General features: G+C 49.0%; 1 protein-coding gene across 1 annotated transcript in view; it reads left to right on the forward strand.

Moving 5' to 3' along the window:
* TRMT2B (tRNA methyltransferase 2 homolog B) overlaps nt 1-25,623 on the forward strand; it is a 194,352-nt gene that overhangs the window by 142,789 nt on the left and 25,940 nt on the right. Inside the window, exon 12 of the mRNA XM_069213328.1 lies at nt 6,570-6,669. Coding sequence (XP_069069429.1) covers nt 6,570-6,669 — 100 coding nt within the window. The remainder of the gene's footprint in view (nt 1-6,569; nt 6,670-25,623) is intronic.

Here is a 25,623-nt window from a genome sequence, read left to right on the forward strand (position 1 = left end):
TAATTTAATATTTCCAAGAGTAAGTGGATACTGAGTGGACAGCTGGAGGCAACAGTTGGATGCAAAAGTGAGTGTTGCACCCTTTGCGGGAGGAGGAGGGGGTCCAGAGAGTACAAGGGAGGAGAGTACAAAGGGGTGAGATATAAAGGGCAAGTAGGAGCAGGATAAGGGATAAAGTAGGGTAAAGGAGCAGACGGAAGGTGGTTTCCCCCAAGATAATCTTAAAATCAACAAAACTTTAGACGTCTTTCTACAAAAGGCTGTTGGAGCTTTAGACAAACAGATTGAGATGGCTGAGCGTCGCCTATTTACCCCGGTATCACCGGCTCCTATTTCTCTATCTCCACCCCAATCACAATTACCCCCACAGCTTTCAGTCTCCACTGCCCCAGTACACGCAGTTAAATCTGGCCTTCCCACCAGCCAACCATTCAGACAACTCCCGGGAGATTATCCCTGCGGCCCTGGATGAGGCCACTGCAACAGAACTTGCATTGTCATCACCGGGCCCCTTGGCTAGTGTGCCAGTTCCTGAGCCAAAAGGAAAGCGTGGTGATATTAACTTAAGAAACAAACAAGCTCGTACAATGAGCTCAACTAATTCCGGACTTGAACCTGGTAATGATGGGTCCAAATAACCACAGGAGATTACTATTAGTCCACTGGCTCTTGAGTACATAATGGAGGAGCTCACTAAGAGGTTGTGTCCTATTGAAGTCCATTTAAAAGCCATTGAAGAGAAATTAGGGGGGTTTACTCAGACCCGTGTGCCCGACACCACCCCTCGAGCTAACTCAGAACCCCACAGCCATTCTTCAATTCTGGGACAATCTGCTGGCACTGGTGGCAAGGCTCCCTCAAATTCTGTTGAGGGTCCAACATCACCTAAGGGTTGTTGTATTCATTCCTGTCAATTCGAGGTGGGTTAGAATGTCAGGCTGGGCCGTAATCTAGCTGAAGACTGTCCCAGTGATGTAGACATTGCTAATAGGGGAATATGTGGTGCTGCTCTGATAACTAATTTAGTGTCTAAGATGCCTATAGCTTCCAATATCCACGAGCATCAATTAGTAAGCCCTCTAGTGATGGACCTGGAGTCTAGCACAACCAGACCTGATAACGATGGGGCTCAGTTAGAAGTTTTACATCTACCCCCGGAATCTTGCCCATATGTGCTTGTAATTACAAATGTTCCCAGGCTCCGAACAAATAGAGTGGAGACTTATATAGAGTTGAAAAATAAGGTCATCCATTGGCAGCATGTTAATGCTAAATTAGCATTTTTTATGGTACCTTCAATATTAATGGTGAGGAGGGTGGGATGGGTGGGCCTGCTGAATAAGCTTGGAGAGGGAGATTGTATTGTTATTAACTTTGACTCACCTGCCCTGGTCCAACAGATTTTCTTAAACTCCTGCTGAGCTAGCCCCTTAGCTGGAGGTGTTTCTTTGTGTAGACTCTCAACCTTCTATCTCCCAGTATCTGAACTTGCCCCAAGTAGCTTGACATTTGACTCTAGAGGTCCCTCTTGTTTCCCTGTGAACCATGTATCACAGTCTGAATGTAGGCAACCTCCATCTTCCCTCCCAGACGTGGATTGACACATCGTCAAAGTTACACCGGGTATCCCTGGGATAATGGGGAGAGATTAACCACTCTGGGTGTATTACTTCTAGAGGTAAGGAACTTGGGGAACCTAGAGTAAGCAGCCTGAGAGAAGAACGGATTGCAAACGTGGACTCCATGGGTCCTACACAAATTGTACTGCTAGCCCAAAATGATACACCGGCCATTGTGTGCTTGGTTGGAACATGGCCGGTTCTGAATTCACTGGGATGTGCGATACCATTGGAGATGAAGAAGTTGGGGGACCTAGAGTGGGTAGTTCAGCGATAGATCTAATGGGCAATCCGAACTCTATGAGCCCCACACTGATTGCACCACAAGCCCAGGATGATGCACCACAAGCCCAGGATGATGCGCTGGTTACAGTCCTTAGTTGGAATATAGCCGGGCTGGAGTCCAAAAAACTAATTCCAGACTGGGGCTCTTTTATAGATGAGCACAAGATATGCCTGTTGCAAGAGACATGGGCCCTGGAGCCCAAGCACAGATTCAGTTTTGAGAGTTTTTGGGCCACAACGCGTAAGGTGACTTCTGGAAGACCCTTGGGTGGTTTACTTACAAGGGTTAGCAGTTCCCTCAAGTGTCAGGTTGAGGAAGTGGCCATGGGTTGTGCTGATTTGCAAAGGTTTAACATTATTCACCCATAGAGAAAAACCCCTACTATTGGTGAATATATATAGCAGGAGTGTGGGCAGTAACTGCGAGTCTGATGCTTTAACTGTTCTTGATAATATTTTATCCAGTAGATCCACTACCCATTACATCTTAATCTCAGGGGACTTCAATGCTACTTTTTCTGGCCCAAGAGCTTTACCAAGAAGAGGACATTTTTGGGGGTATCTCGCAATTAGCAATGAATAAAAGTCCCAGAATGAGCAGAATGGCTTACCAAATTGTTGATACTACACTTGTATATGGTCTCTGCGCTTGTAACGGTCGCTCCTGCTCAGATGCTAAACCTTGTCCCACTTTCAGACATGGAGCCTATAGGAGCTATATTGATTACCTTATATTAGAAATTCATTTGTTGGGGCATATGGTCGATATGATGGTAAAAGAACATGAAGAAAGCGACCACGACCCGTTGATTCTATCTATCAGGGGTCTGTTGCCCACAGTAGAGGCCCCTAATTCCAAGGACTATGTGCAGCAGGTTACCATGACCAATAATAAACTTGTGGATGATAATAGGCTCCTGGTTGCTCATATGGAACAATTCAACTCTTTTAAAAAACTTTTTACTAAAAAAGCTGTCGCTAAAACAAGAAACAGGTGTAGCGAAAGGTGGATCAATCATTCATGCAGGGAAGCCAAGCACAAATTATTGAGGGACCTGAGAAGGGGGATCAGATAGCCAGGATGACAGTCAAGAGAGAACTATAGTCGGGAACTTTCCAAGGCACAAAGAAGTTGGGAGTAGAATCGATGGGCTGCTCTCCTGGAGGCCGCAAGAGCTAATGATGCCTCCAAGTTTTGGAAGCTGATTTCAAATGACAGTGGTGATACCTGGCCCTTGCCTGATACTTCATTTCTCCCGACAGTATGGGTAAATCATTTTGGGTTACTTTACTCAGTTGATCAGCATTAGGGAAATTGGTGTTCCTCCAATCAAGTTCTCCCTAGCCGAAACTAAGGCAGCAATAGCTTCCCTCAAGTGGGGAAAGGCCACGGGCCTCGATAAAATACCTGGCGATCTTTACAAATCAAAACGCGATATCTGGGCCCCCTACTTGAACAAGGTTTGTAGCGCAGTTGCCACAGGAGCACCTATTCCTTGCACATGGAGGGGAGCTGAGATAGGTCCCCTTTTTAAGAAAGGTAGTCCTTGCAACCCTTTTAATTATCGTCCAATAAGCCTACACGACAACTTTCAAAAACTTTTTACGAAGCAAATTTTTTTCCATTTAGAAGAGTGGATTATAGAGAGTGGGACCATTTCTAATTTACAGGCAGGTTTTAGACCTGCGGTTAGCACAATAGATCAAGTCCTGAGGATTTTGGCAACTAAATGGAGGACTGTGGATATCGGAGGTGGAAACCTATATGTGCACTTCATTGACCTTCGAGCGGCCTTTGACCTGCGACCCAGGAATACATTATGGCTGCTACTGACCTCAATGGGAGTCCCTAAAGGTCTTTTGAACCTTATTGTCTGACTTCATAAAGGCACTTTTGCCCGAATCAGGAGTGGCAAGAATGGTAAATTAACAGATCCAGTTATTATTGAGAGAGGAGTAAGGCAAGGCTATTGCCTTCTTCTATCTTTTATTTATAAACAACTGTATTATGTATTTAACTAATTGTAACAGCGATTCACCTAGGCTGGCAGGTAAGAAAATCCCATGATTGCTTTATGCAGATGATACCATCATCTTGGCAAAATCACCCCTGAGATTGCAAAATCTGGTTGGCCAATTTTGTTTATTTTGTAGAAACTTTGACCTGGAAGTCAATGTCGGGAAAACTAAGTTTATGGTCTGCAGCTCACGAAACAAGAAAGTGAAAGCTAGTATATTAATGAATTCTATTCCATTGAAAAGGGTCAATGAGTTTGATTATTTGGGGATTAGGTTGATGGACACATATATTATGCCAAAGAGGAGGGGCTTTGGGACGTAAAGCTAAAGGTGTAGTTAGCCCCCCATTAAACCTCATTGCAGAAATCTACAAAGCTCAGATCTGGGGTGCTGCACTGTATGCATGGGGCTTTCAAAGACAGCTGGATGTCCTACAAATTAAAGAGAACAATTTTATTAGATATATAGCCAGGACGGGGAAGGGTACCCTGATGTTCCCCCTTAGACTTGATCTTGGGATAAATAGCATTAAAGATGTAGGGGGTTTAAGGCCTCTCTTAGATTGGATCCGCCTTTGGAGAACAGAGGAACTGGTACCTTTTCGGGAGGCAAAGACCTTATAAGGAATCAATGTAGTTGGAAAAAGTTCAGTTGGCTGAGGGAGATGAAATCAGTCTGGGATGATTTGGGCTTCCCCAATTTTGGGAGAGGCCCGAGTCGATCTGAGCTAACGTTATTTCACTGGTCAAACTGAGATGTTGGGAGAAGGCCAACGAGCAGATTCTTCATAGTAATGGGGTGTGCCGTTTAACATCAGAATTTTTGCTCGTCAAACAGGAGCCATGGCCTGAGCAATTCCTTGATCTCCCAATACCTGCACATGCTCGTGCTCTATTCCTTCAGTTCAGATATGGGATTCTACCAGTTAACATTTTACTGCTCGATGGTCGCAGAATAGTTCTTAGGCCAATAAATGCATAAATTGCAATTCATGCGTGGAGTCAACCGAACATGTGCTTTTCTTCTGTCTCCTATATAAGAGTCCAAGGGAAAAATGGATTCTTCCTTTGTGCAAGGCTTTGTTTTTATGCGATTGTGCCAATGCTCATACAATATGCAAATATGACCCGTCCACACTGGTAGTAAGTGCGGTTACTAAATATTTGTCAGCAGTTTGGTCCATTCGCCATAGGGCTATTACAGTACCAGGTTTAGCCCGCATCATGGGTAAAGAACTATTTGACCATGTGGTTTGGACAGGGCTTTGGAATAGATTTCTTTCAGACAGTATCTGGATAATCCTGTGTTTCTACTATCTTATCACGAGTTTTAGCCGCAAAGAGTTATTTTTATGTACTTGTTTGGTATTCGTGCCATTTTAACATGAATCCGATATCTGTTTTAAGTTATGATTTAAGCTTTCTATCACACTGTTCATGTGTCTTTAATGATTTGACAGTGCTTAAATTTGCTTATATGATTGTGCAGGTAGTAGGCTCTCTTTGTCAAAGTATGTTATTTAAATTATTACGAAACTGTTATCACTTTATAACATCAACTTAGCACTTTAAATCTTGGGTTGGACTGTTTGTTTTTATCTTGATGATGGTATTATCTGGGTTATTTGAATCTGTAACCACCTTTCACTGTTTTGTTAGCTTTTAAATATTTGTATTATTTTAACATTGTGATGCAGACATTTTAGAAACCTTGGCATCTAAATATTAAGTTATGTACTGGGAAAAATGGTGGTCTATACTAGGCCATGGCCTATGATTGACTCTTTATTGCTAGTATTTGAAGATTTTAGAGAAGCAATTTTTTATCCTAAACTTTATTTTAAGCCAGTGTGAAAGCACAATAATAACGAAAACACTTTCTTTTTTTAACTATTTTATGTGTAACTTTTATGACCTGTGGTCGAAATTAAGTATGATTTGACTTGAAAACATAACCCAACAGAAAAAATGTTTGAAAGCACATAGAAGGGCAGTAGGGTAAAAGAGAGCTAGACAGAGAAAATAGGCTCAGAGTGGAGGGTGAGTGCATAGGATGGAGCTGGCAAGGGTGTACAGTGTAAAGCATGATGTATTGGGGCCACTTTCCATTTATTAAAGATTAACCACAGACGTAGGAGGGAATTAGTAAAAAATAAAAATGAATAGAGCAAAAGTGAAAGAGTACTGAATTGGAAGATGATAACGAGCAAGAACGAAAAAACTGGTTTAATGAGGCACAACCCACATTTTTGTGCAGAAAATGTATTTAAACCAAAGTAGATCCGAACCAAAAGATTCGAACCAATTTGCTTCTCAATTCAAACAGTAATTCTTTAACCATTTAAATGTGGAGCGTTTGATTTGGAACAGAGAAACTTCAAACTAACCTCGTAAAATTGATCAACTAATACTATCAACTAATTATACATCATGACCAACCTATAAATGGTAAAAATATTGCCAGCAGGATCAAGACACTGTTAAACGTGGATTACCAAAGGCAAACTAGGTTATGCCCATGAAGTGTTTGAGAAATCCTACAATAGATGACAAGTTAACACCTCACACTGAATCGCAGAACTAGCCAAGACGTTTTCCATAAGATTGTTCTTGGAAATTAACTGTCAGTTATACACTTCTTTTTTAGACTATCGTGTAACAAGAGCAATCCGTAACTGCAGGAGGATTAGGACACTGGTTTATGTATCCTGTAAGCCTCAAGGAGAAGCCATGCGAAATTTGTTGGAGTAAGGCCTTTTTTTCAATATTTTTTTCTGTTTGTGTTGCTAGGTTCTCATGTTTCCACGCCTGCTTCCTTCCCTCCATATCTCCATAAGTTCTCTCTCCTGCATCAATGAGTTGCATATCAGAGCTATTGGTTACTTAGCTTCGAAGACACTGGGGCAGCGTGCCCCATATAAAATACATGTTAAAACTATTATAATCTATCTGAATCAACTCTGGTGTCTTTTGTCACTCTGTCTTTGCTAAACGTTTGATGGAGTGCCCTTGGATTCCATGGCTTCTTGGCATTGCTGGAATCTCAGATTATAGACTATTGTTTGCAGGCTTTGTGTTTTGCAAGTGGACTGGCTCTTTATGGGATGTACAGTGGCTTTTGACCTAATAACTTGGCCATTGTGAGTACGGGCCATGATTGTTTAAGGTTTTCACTTGGTTTGTATTCTGGGGTACTTACAGCCTTTCACAAATCATCTGTCACTGTGATAATGGTTGCCTTTTGGCTGTGAGTCTCCCTGTTGGAGGTATTCCGTAGATGGGGTTGACTGGGTCTTTTGACCTCCCTCCTCATCTGTGTTTGTGCTGTTCAGTATTGTCATCTGTAGTTTTGCCTTGTCCTTGCGAAGAAGGTCTTGCCGCTTTCCACGAGCCCCTATGAGGGTAAGTCTGAGTTTTCAGTGTATAGTGTTCCTAATTCACTGTCTGCATATTTGTTTCCTATGTCTTCCTTTTCTTGTTTCTTCCAAGTATGTTCCAGTCAGTATCACTTTCTATTTTTCAAATTGCTCCACAGTTGCCTTAAGTAACTGGATTTCACTATGAGTATGCTGAGCTACATAACAGTTGTAAATATTTACAAAAGGAAGTTGAACATAGAAAAACTAACATTTCTGGATTACCTTTGATTCCAGGCTGTGTTGTCCTACAAATGATCGCAAAAAGCTCACTGGAGAACCTTTTACTCTAAAGATGGCCGTCCCAGTTGATATGTTTCCACACACAAACCACTGTGAACTGGTGCTGCTTTTCGAGAGGTGAACTCTGTGCATGTTGGTGTAGAGATGGTCAAGGATACTTTCCACATACAATGCAAGCAAAGATGAAAATAGTATTGGTGAGCCTTACGTGTTACAAGGCTGAACACGATTGAGAAGTGGCCGCTGTTTAGGTATCTGGAAGTAGACTGTATAACTGGAGGAATCACAAACAGTAAAAATCATGCAGAGAAGTACTTCATCGTGGGTCTTACCTTTTCACGTCTTCTGGTGTCATTCATTTTACAAGTGTGCAAAGTAAAAATTAAATAACTATTGAAAGAATGCAAGATTACACAGAGGTACCCTATAGACATCAGAAGACATGTTGTATGTGGTTTCATTTTATTTCTGAATTTTGATACATTTGAATAATGTTAATAAAAAAGAAAGAAGTACAACAAAACGGTTAATTCTCTGACATTTAGCTTGTCACTGGCAAGAGAAAAATATCACATGTCCCAAAAGTGCTTCTTGCGTCAACTGAAATGAAGCACTTTTGGAGAAGGAGATGGGAGTAGAAAAGATATCCACAAGAGCTTCAGGGGAACATCACTTCTTGAACCGCGTTGGATGTTTCTAAAGATGCCCAAGGACAATGGAAACGGGGAAGTTACACAGTGAGAGGCTAAAAAATCAAGTGGGTTCTCGTTGATTGGATACAATTAGGAGTCCGAAGATATGATGTAGGAGCTTTCATAGTGTAATAACCTTCGTGGAGGAGTGTGGATAGGGAGTTGGATGCGCATGTCTTAACAGATTGTGCAGAATAAAAATCTGAGATTTTTTAATATAACTTGATAGGGGTTAGGTAATTTGGAACAAGATGATCAGGATGTTGTTTGAGGGTGATGGTCTAAACTTTATGGATATTGAGGTGAAAATACCCACTAGAGAGAAGACATGGTGATAACATTTGTTAAGAAAAAAGAAATATTCAGTTCTTTAGTTGTTTTCTAGAGGCACAGCAGAAATAAAAGGCACATTGAACAGACTAAATGGCAAAACAGAGACACAGCATACTTATTTTGTGTGTGTACAATATATAGCTATTAAGTACATATGTTGTTTGGTTCATGGTTATTCAGATCTTCTTTTTCTGTCAGAAAGAGAACAAGAAAACTGAAAAAAGATGTACCTATCATTACATTCCCAATCTTCAGGAACTCAGTTTGTTTGATAACAAAGCTTGAAAGAGATTATGTGGCATTACAATATCCATTGAAACCAAACTTTACAAGTAAACTTGTCAACAGAAGCAGAGGCTCTGCATTTGAAAAGTGATACATTATGATTTTTTATCCTGTTTCATCATTCTTGCTGGCGTACTTGACACAGTACCATCACACCACTGTGTTTTCCTTACAACTCCATAGTTACAATAAGTTATGTTATTTTATATTATGTTGAAAGTATTTATAAAGCGCACTGCTATCCAAGATAAGGTCCCCCGGCTCTATGGGCAGTTCAGCTGCATGCCCTGCATAAAAAAGCTGAATTACAAATGTAGAAAGCTAGGTCTTGTTTTTTTTAGAGAGAAAAGCAAGTCTCACGTCTGATAGAGTTCGGTAAGTCATTCCATTTTCTTAGAGCAAGGCAGTAAAAAGCACGGCTATCTGCCCTACTAAGTGGTATCCTTGGTACAGTGAGCATGCAGGCATCTACGGAGCAAAAATTACTTCTAGGACGATAAGGAGCAATCGTCCTTGTCAAATATCTGGGACCCTTCCATGCAAGGTCATGTGTGCTAAACATAAAGATCTGAAGCTAGTCCTCTTATGGGTGGGAAGCCAGAGAAGTGATTTTAATGAGGAAGTTATGTGTGCTATTGTAGGCAGCTTAAGGACCGGTCTGGCGGCCGCATTTTAAACCATGTGAAGCTTGGACACCAAGCCTTCTGAGTACCTCACGTACAATGACATTTTATAATCTAGTCTGGATACAATCAAGACGTGATTGATCGTTTTGCGTGTCTGAATATAAAGAACCTTAAAAAATGTGTACAGCATTTTCAGGATCGAAAATTGTGTTCCAACTACTTGGTTCACTTGGGTGGCCATTAGAAAATCACAATCCACCATGATTTCCATGTTTCTAGCAGACATGAATGGGGGAGCCTCTTAATTCTGCTGGCCACCACTCATTATTCCAAATATGTCTTTGTTTACTAAACAGGAAAACCTCTGTTTTATCTGAATTTAATTGAAGGCAATTAGAAAGTTTCCGGGTGCCACTGCCCTTATAGATGCTGTAAAGTTAGGCTGAATAGCAGTCATGTTGTGGGAGATGGCGACAGTGATCTGTGTATCATGCGTGTATGACAGTATCTTGAAGCCAAAGGAGTGAACCAACTCCGCTAAAGAAGACATATAGACATTAAAAAGCGTCTGATTCAGAGACGAGCCTTAAGGTACACCGTGGACCACAGAGACAGCAGCCAAGCTGAAAGAGGTAAGAGTTACTGCCAGTGTTCAAGCAGTGAGAAAGAAAGCTGGTCCAAAGCTGTGGACACTGCATATCGTCTTTGGTTTCAAATCTTAGGCAAGCTGCCCATTACTTCTACCAAGGCCTTTTCAGTGCTATGGTTAACACGAAAGCCAGATTGTGATATGTCAAGTAGGCCATTCAGCTCTAAGACGTTTCAGAGCTGGGAGTTAATCGTTTTTTCTAGTATTTTCAAATGTACAGGCAGTCAAGAAATGGGACACAATATAGAACTTTCTTAAAAAGTGGGAAAACTCTAGTGTGTTTCCAGATTTCAGGGACAGTTTCTGTACTAATGGATAATTTACATAAGGTGATTAAAGGGAAAGACAACTCATCCACAGCTAGAGCAGAGAAACATGAAAGGCAGCTGCCCAGAGGAGAAACAGATTAAGGGGGTCATTCTGACCCCGGCGGTAAAATGCACTTACCGCCGGTCATAAATCCTCCATAATCCCGCCGCGGTCGCGGAAACCCGCCACGGTCATTCTGACCCGCAGAAGGCAAACCTCCGAAAATCCGACAGCCACAACCGACCGCCAGACCAGCGGTCGGCGGAAAAGTGGAGGTGACAAAACCTCCACCGCCACGCCAGCAGAAATACGCCCATGCCATTACGACCCACGAATCCACGCGGCGGTCATTCAAACGCGGTATTCCATTGGCGGGACACACCGCCGCGGTCAGAATACACACAAACGAACAAAACTCAGCCACATTGGACGATTTGAATCCCACACACCTGATACACATACACACACCACTCCCACACACACAATACAATATAAAACACACACCCACATCACCCACAAACCCCTACGCAAAAAAATTCTGAAAGAAGGCCAGAGCGAGACACCACCATCCACAAACTAGCAGCCACAGCCACTCCACACCATCACCCACACACTATCCACACACAAAACAACACACACCACCACACTCAACACACTTAAATACACATACTCCACCCCACACATCATACACACCACCCCATGGCACCCCAAAGACAACCCCCCTTCACAGACGAAGAACTCAGGGTCATGGTGGAGGAAATCGTTCGGGTAGAGCCCCAGCTGTTCGGCACACAGGTCCAATACACCAGCATTGCCCGGAGGACGGAGCTATGGCAGAGGATTGTCGACAGGGTCAACGCTGTGGGACAGCACCCCAGAAATCGGGAAGACATCAGGAAGCGATGGAACGACCTACGGGGGAAGGTGCGTTCCATGGTATCCAGGCACAACATCGCCGTGCAGAAGACTGGCGGAGGACCCCCACCTCAACCCCCACAATTTACATCATGGGAGGAGGAAGTCTTGAACATCCTGCATCCTGACGGCCTCGCAGGAGTCGGCGGAGGAATGGATACTGGTAAGTTGAAGCTTCACTACTGCTTCCCCCCCACCTGCATGCCAAATCATACCCCAACCCTCACCCCCATCCTCGAACCCCACCCTCACCCCCACCCCACCACCATCCTCACCCCCACCACCATCCTCACCCCCACCACCATCCTCACCCCCACCCTCACCCCCACCACCATCCTCACCCCCACCACCATCCTCACCCCCACTACACCTATTCCCCGCCAATGTCTCACCATCACAACCCACACATCCCAAAACCTAGGCCTGCATGCGTCCACTAAGCATGGACACCCATCACCAAAGCATGCCCAATGCATATACACATCCCCCCCACAAGCCACCCTCACCAAAGCCCCCACACACGAATGCCAGCACTTGGGGACACGGGAACCCACAGATACACCCATATGCCACACATTGAAACTATAACCATACCTCTATACCCCTGCAGGACCCGACCGTCAACACACCGCCGCGGAGGGCCCAGAATTCTCCACACCCCCCACCCAAGAGGCCGTCAGCGATGACAGCAGCTCTGTCGACCTGGACACCGATGACCAGCCCGGACCATCGGGGACCTCTGGACAGTCGGTTCCCCTCACACAGGCCCAGGCCACTACAGACCCAAACCCCTCTGGGAACACCAGCACAGCTCCCACCCAGCGGGCCCATGCCTCTGTCTCCAGGGCGCGTCAATCTGCGGTGTGTCTACCACTACAGGGCACCCAGGATAACCCACCACCCCAACAACAACAGGGACCTGGGGGCAGTGGTAGTGCGCACACCGGCCAGGGGGCAGAGGCCCAGGGAAACAGGGCAACTCGGAGGGCAGCTGTGCGACAGGGGGGGGACGGGCCCAGGAAACCCACTCTCCACGAGGTCCTCACCACCATCATGGGAGCATACAACCGCTCCCAGGAGACGATGGCGACGGTACTGGCCCGGTTCCAGGAGATCCAGGTACTGCAGGAGGAACACTATCGGGGGTACAGGGAGGACATCAGAGCCCTCACCTCCACCCTGGTTACCATGGTAGGGCTGCTGCAGGACCTCGTCAACACCAGGGCGGACACTCAACAACACCCAAGGGCCCCTGCCACTAGCCTGGACCAAGAACAGCCAACCACCTCCGCCGGCGCTAGTGGACAGGAGGCCCCCGCACAGCAGCAGCCCACCAGACCCCCACCTCCTGCAGGAGAAGAACCACCCCGCAAGAGGGCCCTGAGATCTCGCAAGAAGACAGAGTAGGATGTCAAGACCCCCGCCAGCAATGGATACCACCTGATGTCATCCCACTGTCCCACATTGTCACCCTGTCCATCCTTGAACTGCCCATGCTCCATCTCTCCACAGGCCTCTGGACAATGCACCTGTGTGACTGTTACTCTGGACTCTGCCATGGACATTCCTTCACCATAGCCCCCACCCACTTGAAACCACCCATCCCATTTTGAGCACTTCAATAAACACCTATTTTGCACAAAACTATCTGGAGTCTGGCTGTGATTTCAATATATTGTAATTGACATGACAGTGCAAATATGTCCTTGTACATGGTGAAGTCAACAAACAGCTGCCACAAAGCTGTAGTCCATGGGGAAACGAAGCACAGGACTCGTAGTGGGGACCCCAGATCTGAAATAGGGAGGGAAAAGCCACAACTCAGTCATCATACACTGGGGCAAATAGACAGGCAGCAGAGATGCAGGAGAGTAGTTCACATTTACTAAATTATCTTTGAATTGTTACCTGTGTCCTATTGGAAGTACTGTTCAATGATTCTGTCCCTGTTGTCTGTTTCAGCCCCGTCGTCTTCCTCCTCGTCACTCTCCTCAGGTTCCACAGCTGCCACAACACCACCGTCTCGACCATCCTCCTGCAGGAAAGGCACCTGGCGGCGCAAAGCCAGGTTGTGAAGCATGCAGCAGGCCACGATGATGTGACACACCTTCTTAGGTGAGTACATTAGGGATCCACCTGTCATATGCAGGCACCGAAACCTGGCCTTCAGGAGGCCAAAGGTGCGTTCGATCACCCTCCTAGTACGCCCATGGGCCTCATTGTACCGTTCCTCTGCCCTTGTCCGGGGATTCCTTACTGGGGTCAGTAGCCACGACAGGTTGGGGTACCCAGAGTCCCCCACTAGCCATACACGGTGTCTCTCTAGCTGTTCCATCACGTAAGGGATGCTGCTATTCCTTAGGATGTAGGCGTCATGCACTGACCCTGGGAATTTGGCATTTACATGCGAGATGTACTGGTCAGCCAAACACACCACCTGGATGTTCATTGAATGGTAACTTTTTCTGTTCCTGTACACCTGCTCCCTGTCTCTTGGGGGAACCAAAGCCACATGGGTCCCATCAATGGCACCAATGACGTTGGGAATATGTCCAAGGGCGTAGAAATCACCCTTCACTGTAGCCAATTCGCCCACCTCAGGGAAAATGATGTAGCTCCTCACGGATTTCATCAGGGCAGACAACACTCTGGATAACACCTTCGAAAACATGGGCTGAGACATCCCAGAAGCAATTCCCACTGTTGTCTGAAATGACCCACTTGCCAAGAAATGGAGTACTGACAGGACCTGCACCAGAGGGGGAATCCCTGTGGGTTGGCGGATGGGGGACATCAGGTCGGGCTCCAGCTGGGCACACAGTTCATGTATAGTGGCACGGTTAAGACGGTAGGTCAGGATAATGTGGCGTTCTTCCATTGTCGACAGGTCCACCAGCGGTCGGTACACGGGAGGATTCATCCGTCTCCTCGCCAAACCCAGCGGACGGTGCCTAGGAAGGACAACATGGAGCACACAGTCAAGCAACCCACAGGTACGTACTCACAGCTAGCACAGTAAACGATTCTCTATGCAGTGAATGGCGTGTCTGAGTGGCTATGCAAGGCCTAGGCCTGTGTGACGCAGTTGAAATAGAGCCATGTGGGCCCTGGAAATGGCGGCTGCCTGACCTGTGAAGTGTGACAGTGGGATGTGAGGTCAATGCGCTGGCGTGGCACACCGCGGCGGGCGGCGGGCGAAGACCGCGGCGCGAAGCCGCATTGGTTAACATTGAAGCCTATGGGTTTCAGGAGCCAATGGCGAAGGGCGCCGGCGGTGGCGGGACGCACCGCCGCGGTACGCACCGCCGCGGACGTGACCGCCATTTTCTATCTACTAATCCACTTGCGACTTGAACTTTCACAGGAGAGGACCTATACTGCAAGTGTTGCTGTGACCTCGGTCTGGAAGGGACAATGGCTGCTGCGCCTGGGGAAAGGGCCCCTGCCTTCACTGGCGAGGAGTTGGAGAAACTTGTGGATGGGGTCCTCCCCCAGTATGCGCTACTCTACGGTCCTCCAGACCAACAAGTGAGTTCAATTCAATCTGGATTTGGGGCCACTGGCTGGCTTGGGGGCCTGGCGGGGGGCCTGGCGGGGGGCATGGCGGGGATGGGGGGCATGTTGGGCCTGGCGGGGGGCATGGCGGGGGGCATGGCGGGGATGGGGGGCATGTTGGGCCTGGCGGGGGGCCTGGCGGGGATGGGGGGCGTTGGGCCACTGGCAGGGAAAATGCAGACAAACTTGAACGTGGTATTTCTCCCTCCCTGTACGTGTCACATAGGTCCGCGCCCATGAGAAGATCGGGATTTGGCGTGCCATCGCCAAGGGAGTCCGGACCCTGGGGGTCCACCATCGACGGGGCACCCACTGCCGCAAGAGGTGGGAGGACATCCGCCGCGGGACCAAGAAGACCGCCGAGTCTCTGCTGGGGATGGCCTCCCAACGTAGGCGGGGTGCCTGCCGTCAACTGACCCCCCTGATGTTCCGGATCCTGGCGGTGGCCTACCCTGATTTGGATGGGCGCGTGAGGGCAGCACAGCAGACACAAGGGGGTGAGTACAAGCATTATCTACTCTGTTGTCGCGCAGTGGAGGTGTCTGGGTGGGGGAGGAGGGCTGTGGGTCTCCCTAGGCCAGGGCGATATCTGTAGGCTGGGCACCCCCGTAAGCCCCTGTGTCCCCAGCCACCACCCTCAGTAGTTTGTCAGTACAGCCATCCCTGGGTCGTGTCATCCATGGGTGCAGTTGTCAACTCTAGGCGTGTAGGGCATGTTCCACGGAATGCGTAGCGGACCACAAGTGCGCAACTTAGTGCAGGGGGCATCTGTGTCTGTCATGTCCGCTAACTGTACCGGAGATCCATGTACTCAATATCCCTTTATTTCTCTCTCCCCCCCCCTTTTTGTTTGTCTTTCTGTGCTTGTGTGCATCAGCATCATCAGGCGGAGGAGAAGTGGCATCGGGGCAGGAGGGAGCTGCATCTCACATGGCCCAGGAGGGCCATGCCACAGAGTCAGACTGGACCAGTGAGACGGAGGGCGAGGGGAGCTCCACGACGGGGACGACTGGACCCTGCAGCGACACGGACACGTCCTCGGAAGGGAGCTCCCTTGCGGGGGTGGCACCATCCGTGCCCCCCGCCATTACAGGTACAGCCGCCACCCAGCGCACCATCTCCGCCCTCCCAGCAGCCCCTCAGCGTTCGCCCGTGCCCGCTCTGCCAGGAAGCCGGGCATCTCCTTCGCCCCAGGCACCTCAGGCCCTGCCCCTGTTACCCCCGCTGCCCTCAGTGAGGAGGTCATTGACCTCCTCCGAACGCTCATTGTTGGGCAGACTACCCTTTTGAATGCCATCCAGGGGGTGGAGAGGGAGGTTCATCGCAGCAATGCGTACCTGGAGGGCATTCATTCGGGTCAGGCTGCCCATCAGCGATCGTTCCAGGCTCTGGCCTCAGCACTGACGGCAGCCATTGTCCCTGTCTCCTGCCTCCCTCTACTAACTCCCTCCTCCCAGTCTCCTGTTCCTCTGCCTGTCCCACCCACACCATCAGACCAGCCTGCACACACCTCAACACCCAAGAGAAGCTCATCCAAACATAAGCACCACAGATCACGCAGACATTCACACACGCAACATTCCGATGCAGACATGCCAACAGTCACTACCACCTCTGTGACCCCCACCTCCTCGTCTCCCTCCTCCCTCCCTGTGACGTCTACACTCACACCTCCATTCACCTCACCATCAGCCAGTGTTTCCATCACCAGCACACCCTCCACTCCAGTCCGCACACGTGCAGTCACCACCCCCACTGCCATTTACACGTCCCCTGTGTCCTCTCCCACTGTGTCTGTCACCCCCTCTTCCACACCACACAAACGCAGCCACCCACCCACCCAACAGCCATCCACCTCACGACAGCCTATCCCTCCTGCACCTGCACCCAAAGACAGCAAACGTGACTCACCTACAACCACATCCTCTCCCTCCACTCCCATTCCCACTGTACCTACCACTCTCCATTGTCCAAAGAAACTCTTCCTCGCCACTGCTAACTTCTTTCCTGACCCTGAGCCCCCCCCCTCCTTCTCGTCGGGGTAAGAAGAGCACCTCAGCCACCACCAGCCCTGCAGCCCCCTTGACAAGGGTGCAGGGGTATTGGAGCCCGCCAGCCCGCATGTCTGGATCGTCGCCCAGCAGCAAGGGGACAGCCAGCCCACCCCCTGGGAAGAGGAGCAGAAGGCGGAAGGGGCGCCGCAGGAGCCCGCCTTCTACATCCCCCCCGGACACCACCCAGAGACAGTCACCAGCCACAGCTCCAAAGGGAGGAAAGGGCCACAGACTCACGACTAAGGAGGGCAAGGGCAGCAAGTCGGAGAGGTCAGGCAGCAGGCATGCTGCCCAGGAGGAGCCCACAACCCCCATAGCCGCTGCCCCGGGAGGTACCGGCACAGCTGCCCCGGGAGAGCCCACCACCCCCATAGCCGCTGCCCAGGGAGGACCCAGCCCAGCTGGCCAGGAGGGCCCCACCACCCACAGCCCAGGTGGGCATTGAAGGAGCACCATCCCCGCTGCCCAGGAGGGCACCACCAGGCAATGAGCAGTTGGCCATAGACCGGCCGCCGTCTCAAGAACCGCTGAACTGGGCCCCGCCGTCTCGAGCACCGCTCCGCTGGGCCCCGCCGTCTCAAGCACCGCTCCGCTGGGCCCCGCCGTCTCAAGAACCGCTGAACTGGGCCCCGCCGTCTCAAGAACCGCTGAACTGGGCCCCGCCGTCTCAAGAACCGCTGAACTGGGCCCCGCCGTCTCAAGCACCGCTCCGCTGGGCCCCGCCGTCTCAAGAACCGCTGAACTGGGCCCCGCCGTCTCGAGCACCGCTCCGCTGGGCCCCGCCGTCTCAAGCACCGCTGAACTGGGCCCCGCCGTCTCAAGAACCGCTGAACTGGGCCCCGCCGTCTCAAGCACCGCTCCGCTGGGCCCCGCCGTCTCAAGAACCGCTGAACTGGGCCCCGCCGTCTCAAGAACCGCTGAACTGGGCCCCGCCGTCTCAAGAACCGCTGAACTGGGCCCCGCCGTCTCAAGCACCGCTCCGCTGGGCCCGCCGTCTCAAGAACCGCTGAACTGGGCCCTCTCAAGCACCGCTGAACTGGGCCCCGCCGTCTCAAGAACCGCTGAACTGGGCCCCGCCGTCTCAAGCACCGCTCCGCTGGGCCCCGCCGTCTCAAGAACCGCTGAACTGGGCCCCGCCGTCTCAAGAACCGCTGAACTGGGCCCCGCCGTCTCAAGAACCGCTGAACTGGGCCCCGCCGTCTCAAGCACCGCTCCGCTGGGCCCCGCCGTCTCAAGCACCGCTGAACTGGGCCCCGCCGTCTCAAGAACCGCTGAACTGGGCCCCGCCGTCTCAAGCACCGCTCCGCTGGGCCCCGCCGTCTCAAGAACCGCTGAACTGGGCCCCGCCGTCTCAAGAACCGCTGAACTGGGCCCCGCCGTCTCAAGAACCGCTGAACTGGGCCCCGCCGTCTCAAGCACCGCTCCGCTGGGCCCGCCGTCTCAAGAACCGCTGAACTGGGCCCTTCAAGGCAAGACCCGCTGAACTGGGCCCTTCAAGGCATGAGGCGCTGAACTGGGCCCTTCCAGGCAAGAACCGCTGGCCCTTTGGCAGACGTGGCAGGGCAGGATCTATCTCGGGCAGGGCTGCAGGATGTCCTCTGGCCAACATGCCTCCTCCAGTGGCAGTGGGGTCTGTTATGGACTGTATGGACTGTGGCTTTGCACTCCCCAGGATGGCCCAGTGGGCAGGCCACCCACTGTATGGACTGTATGGACTGTGGCTTTGCACTCCCCAGGATGGCCCAGTGGGCAGGCCACCCACTGTATGGACTGTATGGACTGTGGCTTTGCACTCCCCAGGATGGCCCAGTGGGCAGGCCACCCACTGTATGGACTGTATGGACTGTGGCTTTGCACTCCCCAGGATGGCCCAGTGGGCAGGCCACCCACTGTATGGACTGTTTGGACTGTGGCTTTGCACTCCCCAGGATGGCCCAGTGGGCAGGCCACCCACTGTATGGACTGTATGGACTGTGGCTTTGCACTCCCCAGGATGGCCCAGTGGGCAGGCCACCCACTGTATGGACTGTATGGACTGTGGCTTTGCACTCCCCAGGATGGCCCAGTGGTCATGGAGTCCCCTCGTGGATCTGGCGTCGTGTACTCAATTGGCTGAGGTGCCCCCCCTTCCCTTCCCCCTGAGGTGCCTGTCCTATTTTCTTTCTGATGCCCCTGCAGTGTTCTCTCCGTGGAGTTCTTGTCGTGGGACTGGGCCTTGCCCCTTTGCACAGGACCCCTGTGGTCCACGGACAGTGGTTGGACTACATTTAGTAGCTGTGTATATTTTGTACATAGTTTATTTATTTATTGGGATTACTGGTGTCCATATTTCAATATATCTGCCCGTTTATGATCTCTTCTTTTGGTCTTTGCATTATTTCGGAGGGGGGGGTTTGTGGGTTGTGACAGTGATCTGTGGGAATGCATTGATGTGTGTGTTGTAGTGGGTATGGGTGGGTGGGTGTGTGCCGGTAATCTTTTCCCTCCCCTGTGTCGTAGGTGCAGTACTCACCGATGTCTTCCGCGCCGCCGGGCGTGCTCCTGGTATATGAGCAGGTATAGGAGTGCGGGGATGACCTGCAACTCTGGTTCCATACTGCCGGAATCTCGCGTGGAGTGCGTAGAGGTGAGCGTTTTCCCGTTCGTAGTCTGTTTCCGCCGTGTTTTTATCGGCGGTGCTCCCGCCCCGGAAAAGGTGGCGGATTGGTGGGTCGTGATAGGGTGGGCGGTACATTGTCTGCCGCCTGGCTGTTGGCGGGGACCGCCGCGCTGTTTGTTTGTACCGCCGTGGCGGTCGGAGTGTTAATGCGGCGGGCTGTGTTGGCGGTTCCCGCCAGGGTCAGAATTGCATATTTTGGACCGCCGGCCTGTTGGCGGCTTGGCCGCCGCTTTATCACCGACCGCCAGGGTCAGAATGAGGGCCTAAGTCATCAAAAGAAAAGTTTTTGCATCTTCATTTGACAGTGGGGAAAAGACAGACAGTGTTGTTCCTTTAGGGGCTGAACTTTAAGCCGCTTGGCAATTTAGAGAGCCTTCAAAATTGCCGTACATATATATACCTTTTTCCTAAAATAAAATGGAAAGATAGTCACATGCTTCTTGTGTCTGCACAATGCCTGCAAGCAGGCTGCGGGCCAACTCTCCCACATTATATTTTAATGGTATCTTTTAGTCTCCAGACTCACTACCTTTTTCAGTAACCAAAACATATTCTGAGCGCTCTTGTTCATGATTTCACTTACTTTCTCAAAGCAAATGATACCCAGCTCTGTCACATCCATCTTTCCACAGTAGGATTAACTGGAAACACAGTCCTGTTACAATCATGTTGCAACATGAAGCTCTTTTTTAATGATTGGGAAATCGGTATGGCTGGACAGACTTGAAGATGCTGTGTGCTGTGTCCCTAGAGCTTTGCTGTCTGGTTGTGCTGCGTGTTGCATCCACACCAAGAATGTGGGTGGAAAGCTTGTGGATCTGGGAGACACTAGGGCCTTGAATTTCCCCCACTCCACTGCAGCAAACTAGTAACACCAACTACTGGCAAAATGTTAAATGCATCCATGCAGATCAGTGGAAGAAGTCCAGTCTACTACAGTTTAGGGTCTGATAAGCCTGTAGCTTGCAACCAGAAACAGGGTAGAAGAACTTTGTTGCTGTTTAACCTTAACAAGAGTTCTTCTCCTAGGTCTCTAGGATGGGGGCTGCAGAGGCAGAGAGATAGAGTGGTATATAGGACCCTGGGAGGATAAAATTCACTTAGATGTCAGTATAAGAATCAAGGATAAAAAATTGAGCACTATTTAATTTATAACACGTACATATTGTAATAATTTACTAATGTACGTTAGGTTTCATGAAGAAATTCTAATTAACTGTCTTCCGTATTTAAGACTTCAGAGGGAAAAACCTATTGTGTCGGGTAAAACACCAGCAATTACAAAACAAGAAAAAAATGTTTGGGCGCTTTAAGAAATTGGTGTAGCTGAAGGTAGTGTAGAATGAAGCAATAAATAGGTACAGAGGGTTGCTTCAGGGAAACATGGGGTGGAACCTTAAGCTGGACATCAAATCGATATTGTTGGGCTTGCTCCTGAAGCCAATGGGACGGACACCGAGCAGGAGATTTAAGCTTGTGGGACTGCTTTTATTTAAACAGCAGGTCTCTATCAGGTGGTTGGCTCAGGACCCTCTCAGAGTAGGAGAGTGGCTCAAGGACATATTGGAGTGGGCGGTGGCGGTGGAGGTGCATATGAAGCAGACCAAATGTGACAGCAAGGTTGAGGATGATTTACAAGCATGGGCGGCCATGTTAGATGCACTGAGGGACCCACCCTGATTCCCAGCCACCGTGAAGATGTAATCACTGAACAGCTTAAGAGTGATGGGAGAAACTGAATGTTTAAATTCACAGTGGCAGGGGGACTCTTGCCGGCTTTGACTACTTGGGACCACCTTCATATGGGGGCATTAAGAACAAACGCACTGGGGCGGCCCTCAATAAAGATAGTTGCAATTATTGAAATTGTAGGGTGCAAGTATGACGGCGACCATAGAGAACAGGGGGAGGAACGAGTTGGGGGATTTGTCAGCTAATCAATCATACAATGTATGTGGTAAACATGGAATTGAGGTGGTGGTGTATGCTATGTTGAAATGTAATAAAAACTATATGACCAAACAAACTGCAAAAAAAAATTGGTAAAGAGGGTTCTGACTAAATCATTGTATCCACTGTGAAAAAGAAGCACGATTGTCTGGCATTTAACTCTTAATGTTCTATATAAGGTTACAATATTAGGAGGAACATTTTAAAAAACTGTAAATAGTATTGAATGATGAAGAAATTCAGACGATTCTTCAACAGCAACCTACTTTTGCTTACACCCCTAATCACAATATCAAGGAAATGATAGACTACAGAAAAACAAGGAATTCAAAATAAAAAATAAAAAGTACAGCTAGCCCTTAAAATGTATATTTTCCTGTTTGGAATGACCACCATCAACAACAGACATAGATTGGAACAGAAAGCAAAAATACCAGAGTTGTACACAATTCAAAAATATGACATGTGTCAGATGAAGTAACCTGGGATTCATAGGTCTCAAAGCTAAATGGAACCAAGATTTTGAGGTTGTATTAGTTCACAGGGACTGGTTGACTCTTCTTTGTCATATATGCAAGGGATCCAAGAACGCACACCTCAGATTACTGCCGTTCAACTCAGCGGCCGCTGCTGCAAATCTCAAGGGGAGGGATTTGGTGGGGAGTGCAGGGTGGGACAGGGGGAAATAAAATAATTAAAAACAAAAAAAACTTAACTGTTCTTGACGTCGCCGGCCACCTTGCTCCTCTTCCAATGGTGTTCGAGTACCAGCAGTCCCTGGGACACAAGCACAGGCTCTCCATGCAATCCAGGCACCACTCTCATGCCGCATCATCAGTATTGGTCTGAGTGGCTTGGTCTGTCGCTCAGACAGTGCGCTGGAGTCTGTGTAGTTTCTCCAGCCCAGCTGTGCAACACAGCCGTCCGGGTTGGAGAAACCTAAGTGCGCATGTCAGTGTGGCCGGCCTAAGACAGCCAACTAAACTGACATGCACACTTAGGGGGTCATTCTGACCTTGGCGGTCCATGACCGCCATGGCGGAGTGCAGCGGAAGCACCGCCAACAGGCTGGCGGTGCTTCCTGGGCGATTCTGACCGCAGCGGTAAAGCCGCGGTCGGAAAAGGGAAGCCGGCGGTTTCCCGCCGGTTTCCCGCTGGCCCAGGGAATCCGCCATGGCGGCGCTGCTTGCAGCACCGCCATGGGGATTCCGAGCGCCTTCCCGCCAGCCTGTTTCTGGCGGTGTCCACCGCCAGAACCAGGATGGCGGGAACGGGTGCCGTGGGGCCCCTGGGGGCCCCTGCACTGCCCATGCCACTGGCATGGGCAGTGCAGGGGCCCCCTAACAGGGCCCCACAAAGATTTTCACTGTCTGCTGTGCAGACAGTGAAAATCGCGACGGGTGCCACTGCACCCGTCGCACCCCTTCAACTCCGCCGGCTCCATTCCGAGCCGGCTTCATTGTTGAAGGGGCTGTCCCGCAGGGCCAGCCGGCGGTCTTCTGGCGGTCGCCCGCCGGCCCTGCGGGAAAGCCGGAATGGCCGCCGCGGTCTTTTGACCACGGAGCGGTCTTTCGGCGGGAACCGCATGGCGGGCGGCGACCGCCGCGGTCAGAATGACCGCCTTAGTGTACTCACGCCACTCCTCTTCCTCCTCCCTCCCATGACCCATCGCCACCCCTCCCTGCACATGCTGGCTGAGCCAACAGCTGAAAAATAAAACAGTTGTAAAATATTTTTTATTTTACAGCTGCTGGCTCAGCCAGTGAGGCGACGCCCTCTTCATTGCGGAGGAGTCGCCCTTGATTCAACTGCGTGCATTGAACATACCTCACTCCAGCCACACTACACCGATTATTCACAAAGGTTTTGCCTGGATGTCCTAGATGTGGCAGAAATAAGGCAGATTTCTACGATATGACCTGGGCATGCAGCGCCCTCTGACCTTTGTAAAGTAGTGCGTGCAAACTGGTGTCTCAGCTGAGAAGCAGGCAGCACATTTACACACCCAGAACGTGCCATCCTAGGTTTAACACCCCATGCCTAATCTGACAGGGCCCACAGTACTTTTATTGACCTTGCCTTGTGTTTGCCAAAACGTGCTATCACAATTGGTTGGAAATCCTGTTTCCCTTCATCTGTAGTAACTTGAAGGTTGGAGCTTGTGAAATCGGCCCAGGCTGAAGACAATATTTTCAGATGCATGAGACACATGGCTGAAAGACCTACGGTAATCACAGCATGGGCCACCTATCTCCCTCTGTTGCCTTTGTGATACATGGTGTATGTAGTACGTGCTCCCCGACAAAGCTTTCACTAGTCAATTGCATCCCGCTAGTCTGTTTTCTCTCTACTGCTCTTCACGCCGTCCTCTTACTTCTACAATATGGTCCCCCTTTGTGGGGCACTGCCAATGTATCGTTATCAGCCTCAGATTGTGTTGCCAGTTAGTAGGCCTTTTGTTTTTTTGTCTACTAATGAGACTAAGGAGTCTCAGAATCTACATCTATCACAGCAAGAGATGTGTCTGCTCCAGGCTTCCTCCAGGTGTGACCGAGACCTCAAAGAGCTTGTTCTGTGTGAGCCACTCACCTGAATTCCAGGTGTTCTGATGGGGCGATGACAGTTCCCCAATCCCGCTGAGGACTAACATGACTGCGATGAAGAGTACATTGCCCTCTCACAAGTCCTGAAGGGGAAGGGAGTTTTACAAAGAGAAAAGGAGAAAACACCAGTGTCTGCTTCGTGGACTGCAAAATCAGACTGCTGGACCCTGGACTGTATGTCATATTGGTTGTTAGGACTTCTGATTTCTCAAAATACTTGGTTCTTGGTTTTTTAGGGTTCTGGGCTGCAACAGAATTACTTCATTAATACATTGAATTGCATAAACTATTATACATTGCATAATGTCAGTTATTGTTGACACATTGTGCATATGTTTCTATAAGGCTGAACAAGTCTCTTCCTCTTTTAACAATACTTTCAGAGTTTCTAAAGCAATGTCCAAACTCAAATACAATCAACTTGACAATCAACTTGACTAAAAGACTTCTTTATGTCCTGGCGTAATCTCTTGCCAATAATAGTTTTGATAAACTTGCTCTATTTCCAATCTCCTAATTCTCAGGGGAGTGCTTGGTACAAGAAATACGTCTTTCCCTTATGTATGTTTAGCGGTATCTTGGATTCCCACCCAAATGATAAATCACGCTAGTTCTTATTGTCATAAATTATTTAACAGACAGAGCTCTGTTTTCTTTCATTTAAGTCAGAGGTTGAGGACTACGCTAGTTACATAGACAGCATTTCACAGGCTCCGACGCCACCTACTGGAAAGGGATTGAATATTTCATGTTAAACTACTTCATTTATTTCTGTATGATATACATAGCATGGTTGGTTATTTATTACCTAATGAACTTGGTTATTCCAATGCTCAGCATGTGGGCAAACTGCCGGTTGAGGGGGAAACTGCTTACATAGATTTTCCCACAGGTTCTGTGTAAACACCTTTATGTTTTTCACTGAGCAAACCCATTCCTGCGCATGGGTAACAATCTGCTTTTCTCAACTGAGAAAATTCCTCTGTCATGTTAGCCACTATTCTTAGGCCCAGTTTGGGTCTATTGTTTTAAAAAAATCCAAATGTACACCCAAGTGTTGAAGAGTATTGTTTCTGACTTTACAAATTAAAGTTTTTTTGTTTTTTTTTAATCAAACAATTGTTACATTTTTGTTGTTGTTATATTTATGAATATGGTACCTTCATCGGCTCCATCCCAATTATTTTTTAGAGTGAAAAAAGAAACTACTCCAGAGGCCGGGCTTACATCCCTCCACCCGCCAAAAAAAAGTAACATAATGGGGAGCCGTGGCCAGTGGCCAATAGGTCAAGGGAGCCGCGGGTCAAAAAACTTTGGGAACCACTGATTTAAGTGAATAATCTTTCTTTACCTGGAAATGAAGTTACTTGCTTGAAAACTTCAGATGAACCCAGACCGGGTTTTTTCACCTT

Source organism: Pleurodeles waltl, chromosome 2_1 (genome assembly GCF_031143425.1).
Source record: "Pleurodeles waltl isolate 20211129_DDA chromosome 2_1, aPleWal1.hap1.20221129, whole genome shotgun sequence".
Classification (NCBI taxonomy): Eukaryota; Metazoa; Chordata; class Amphibia; order Caudata; family Salamandridae; genus Pleurodeles; species Pleurodeles waltl.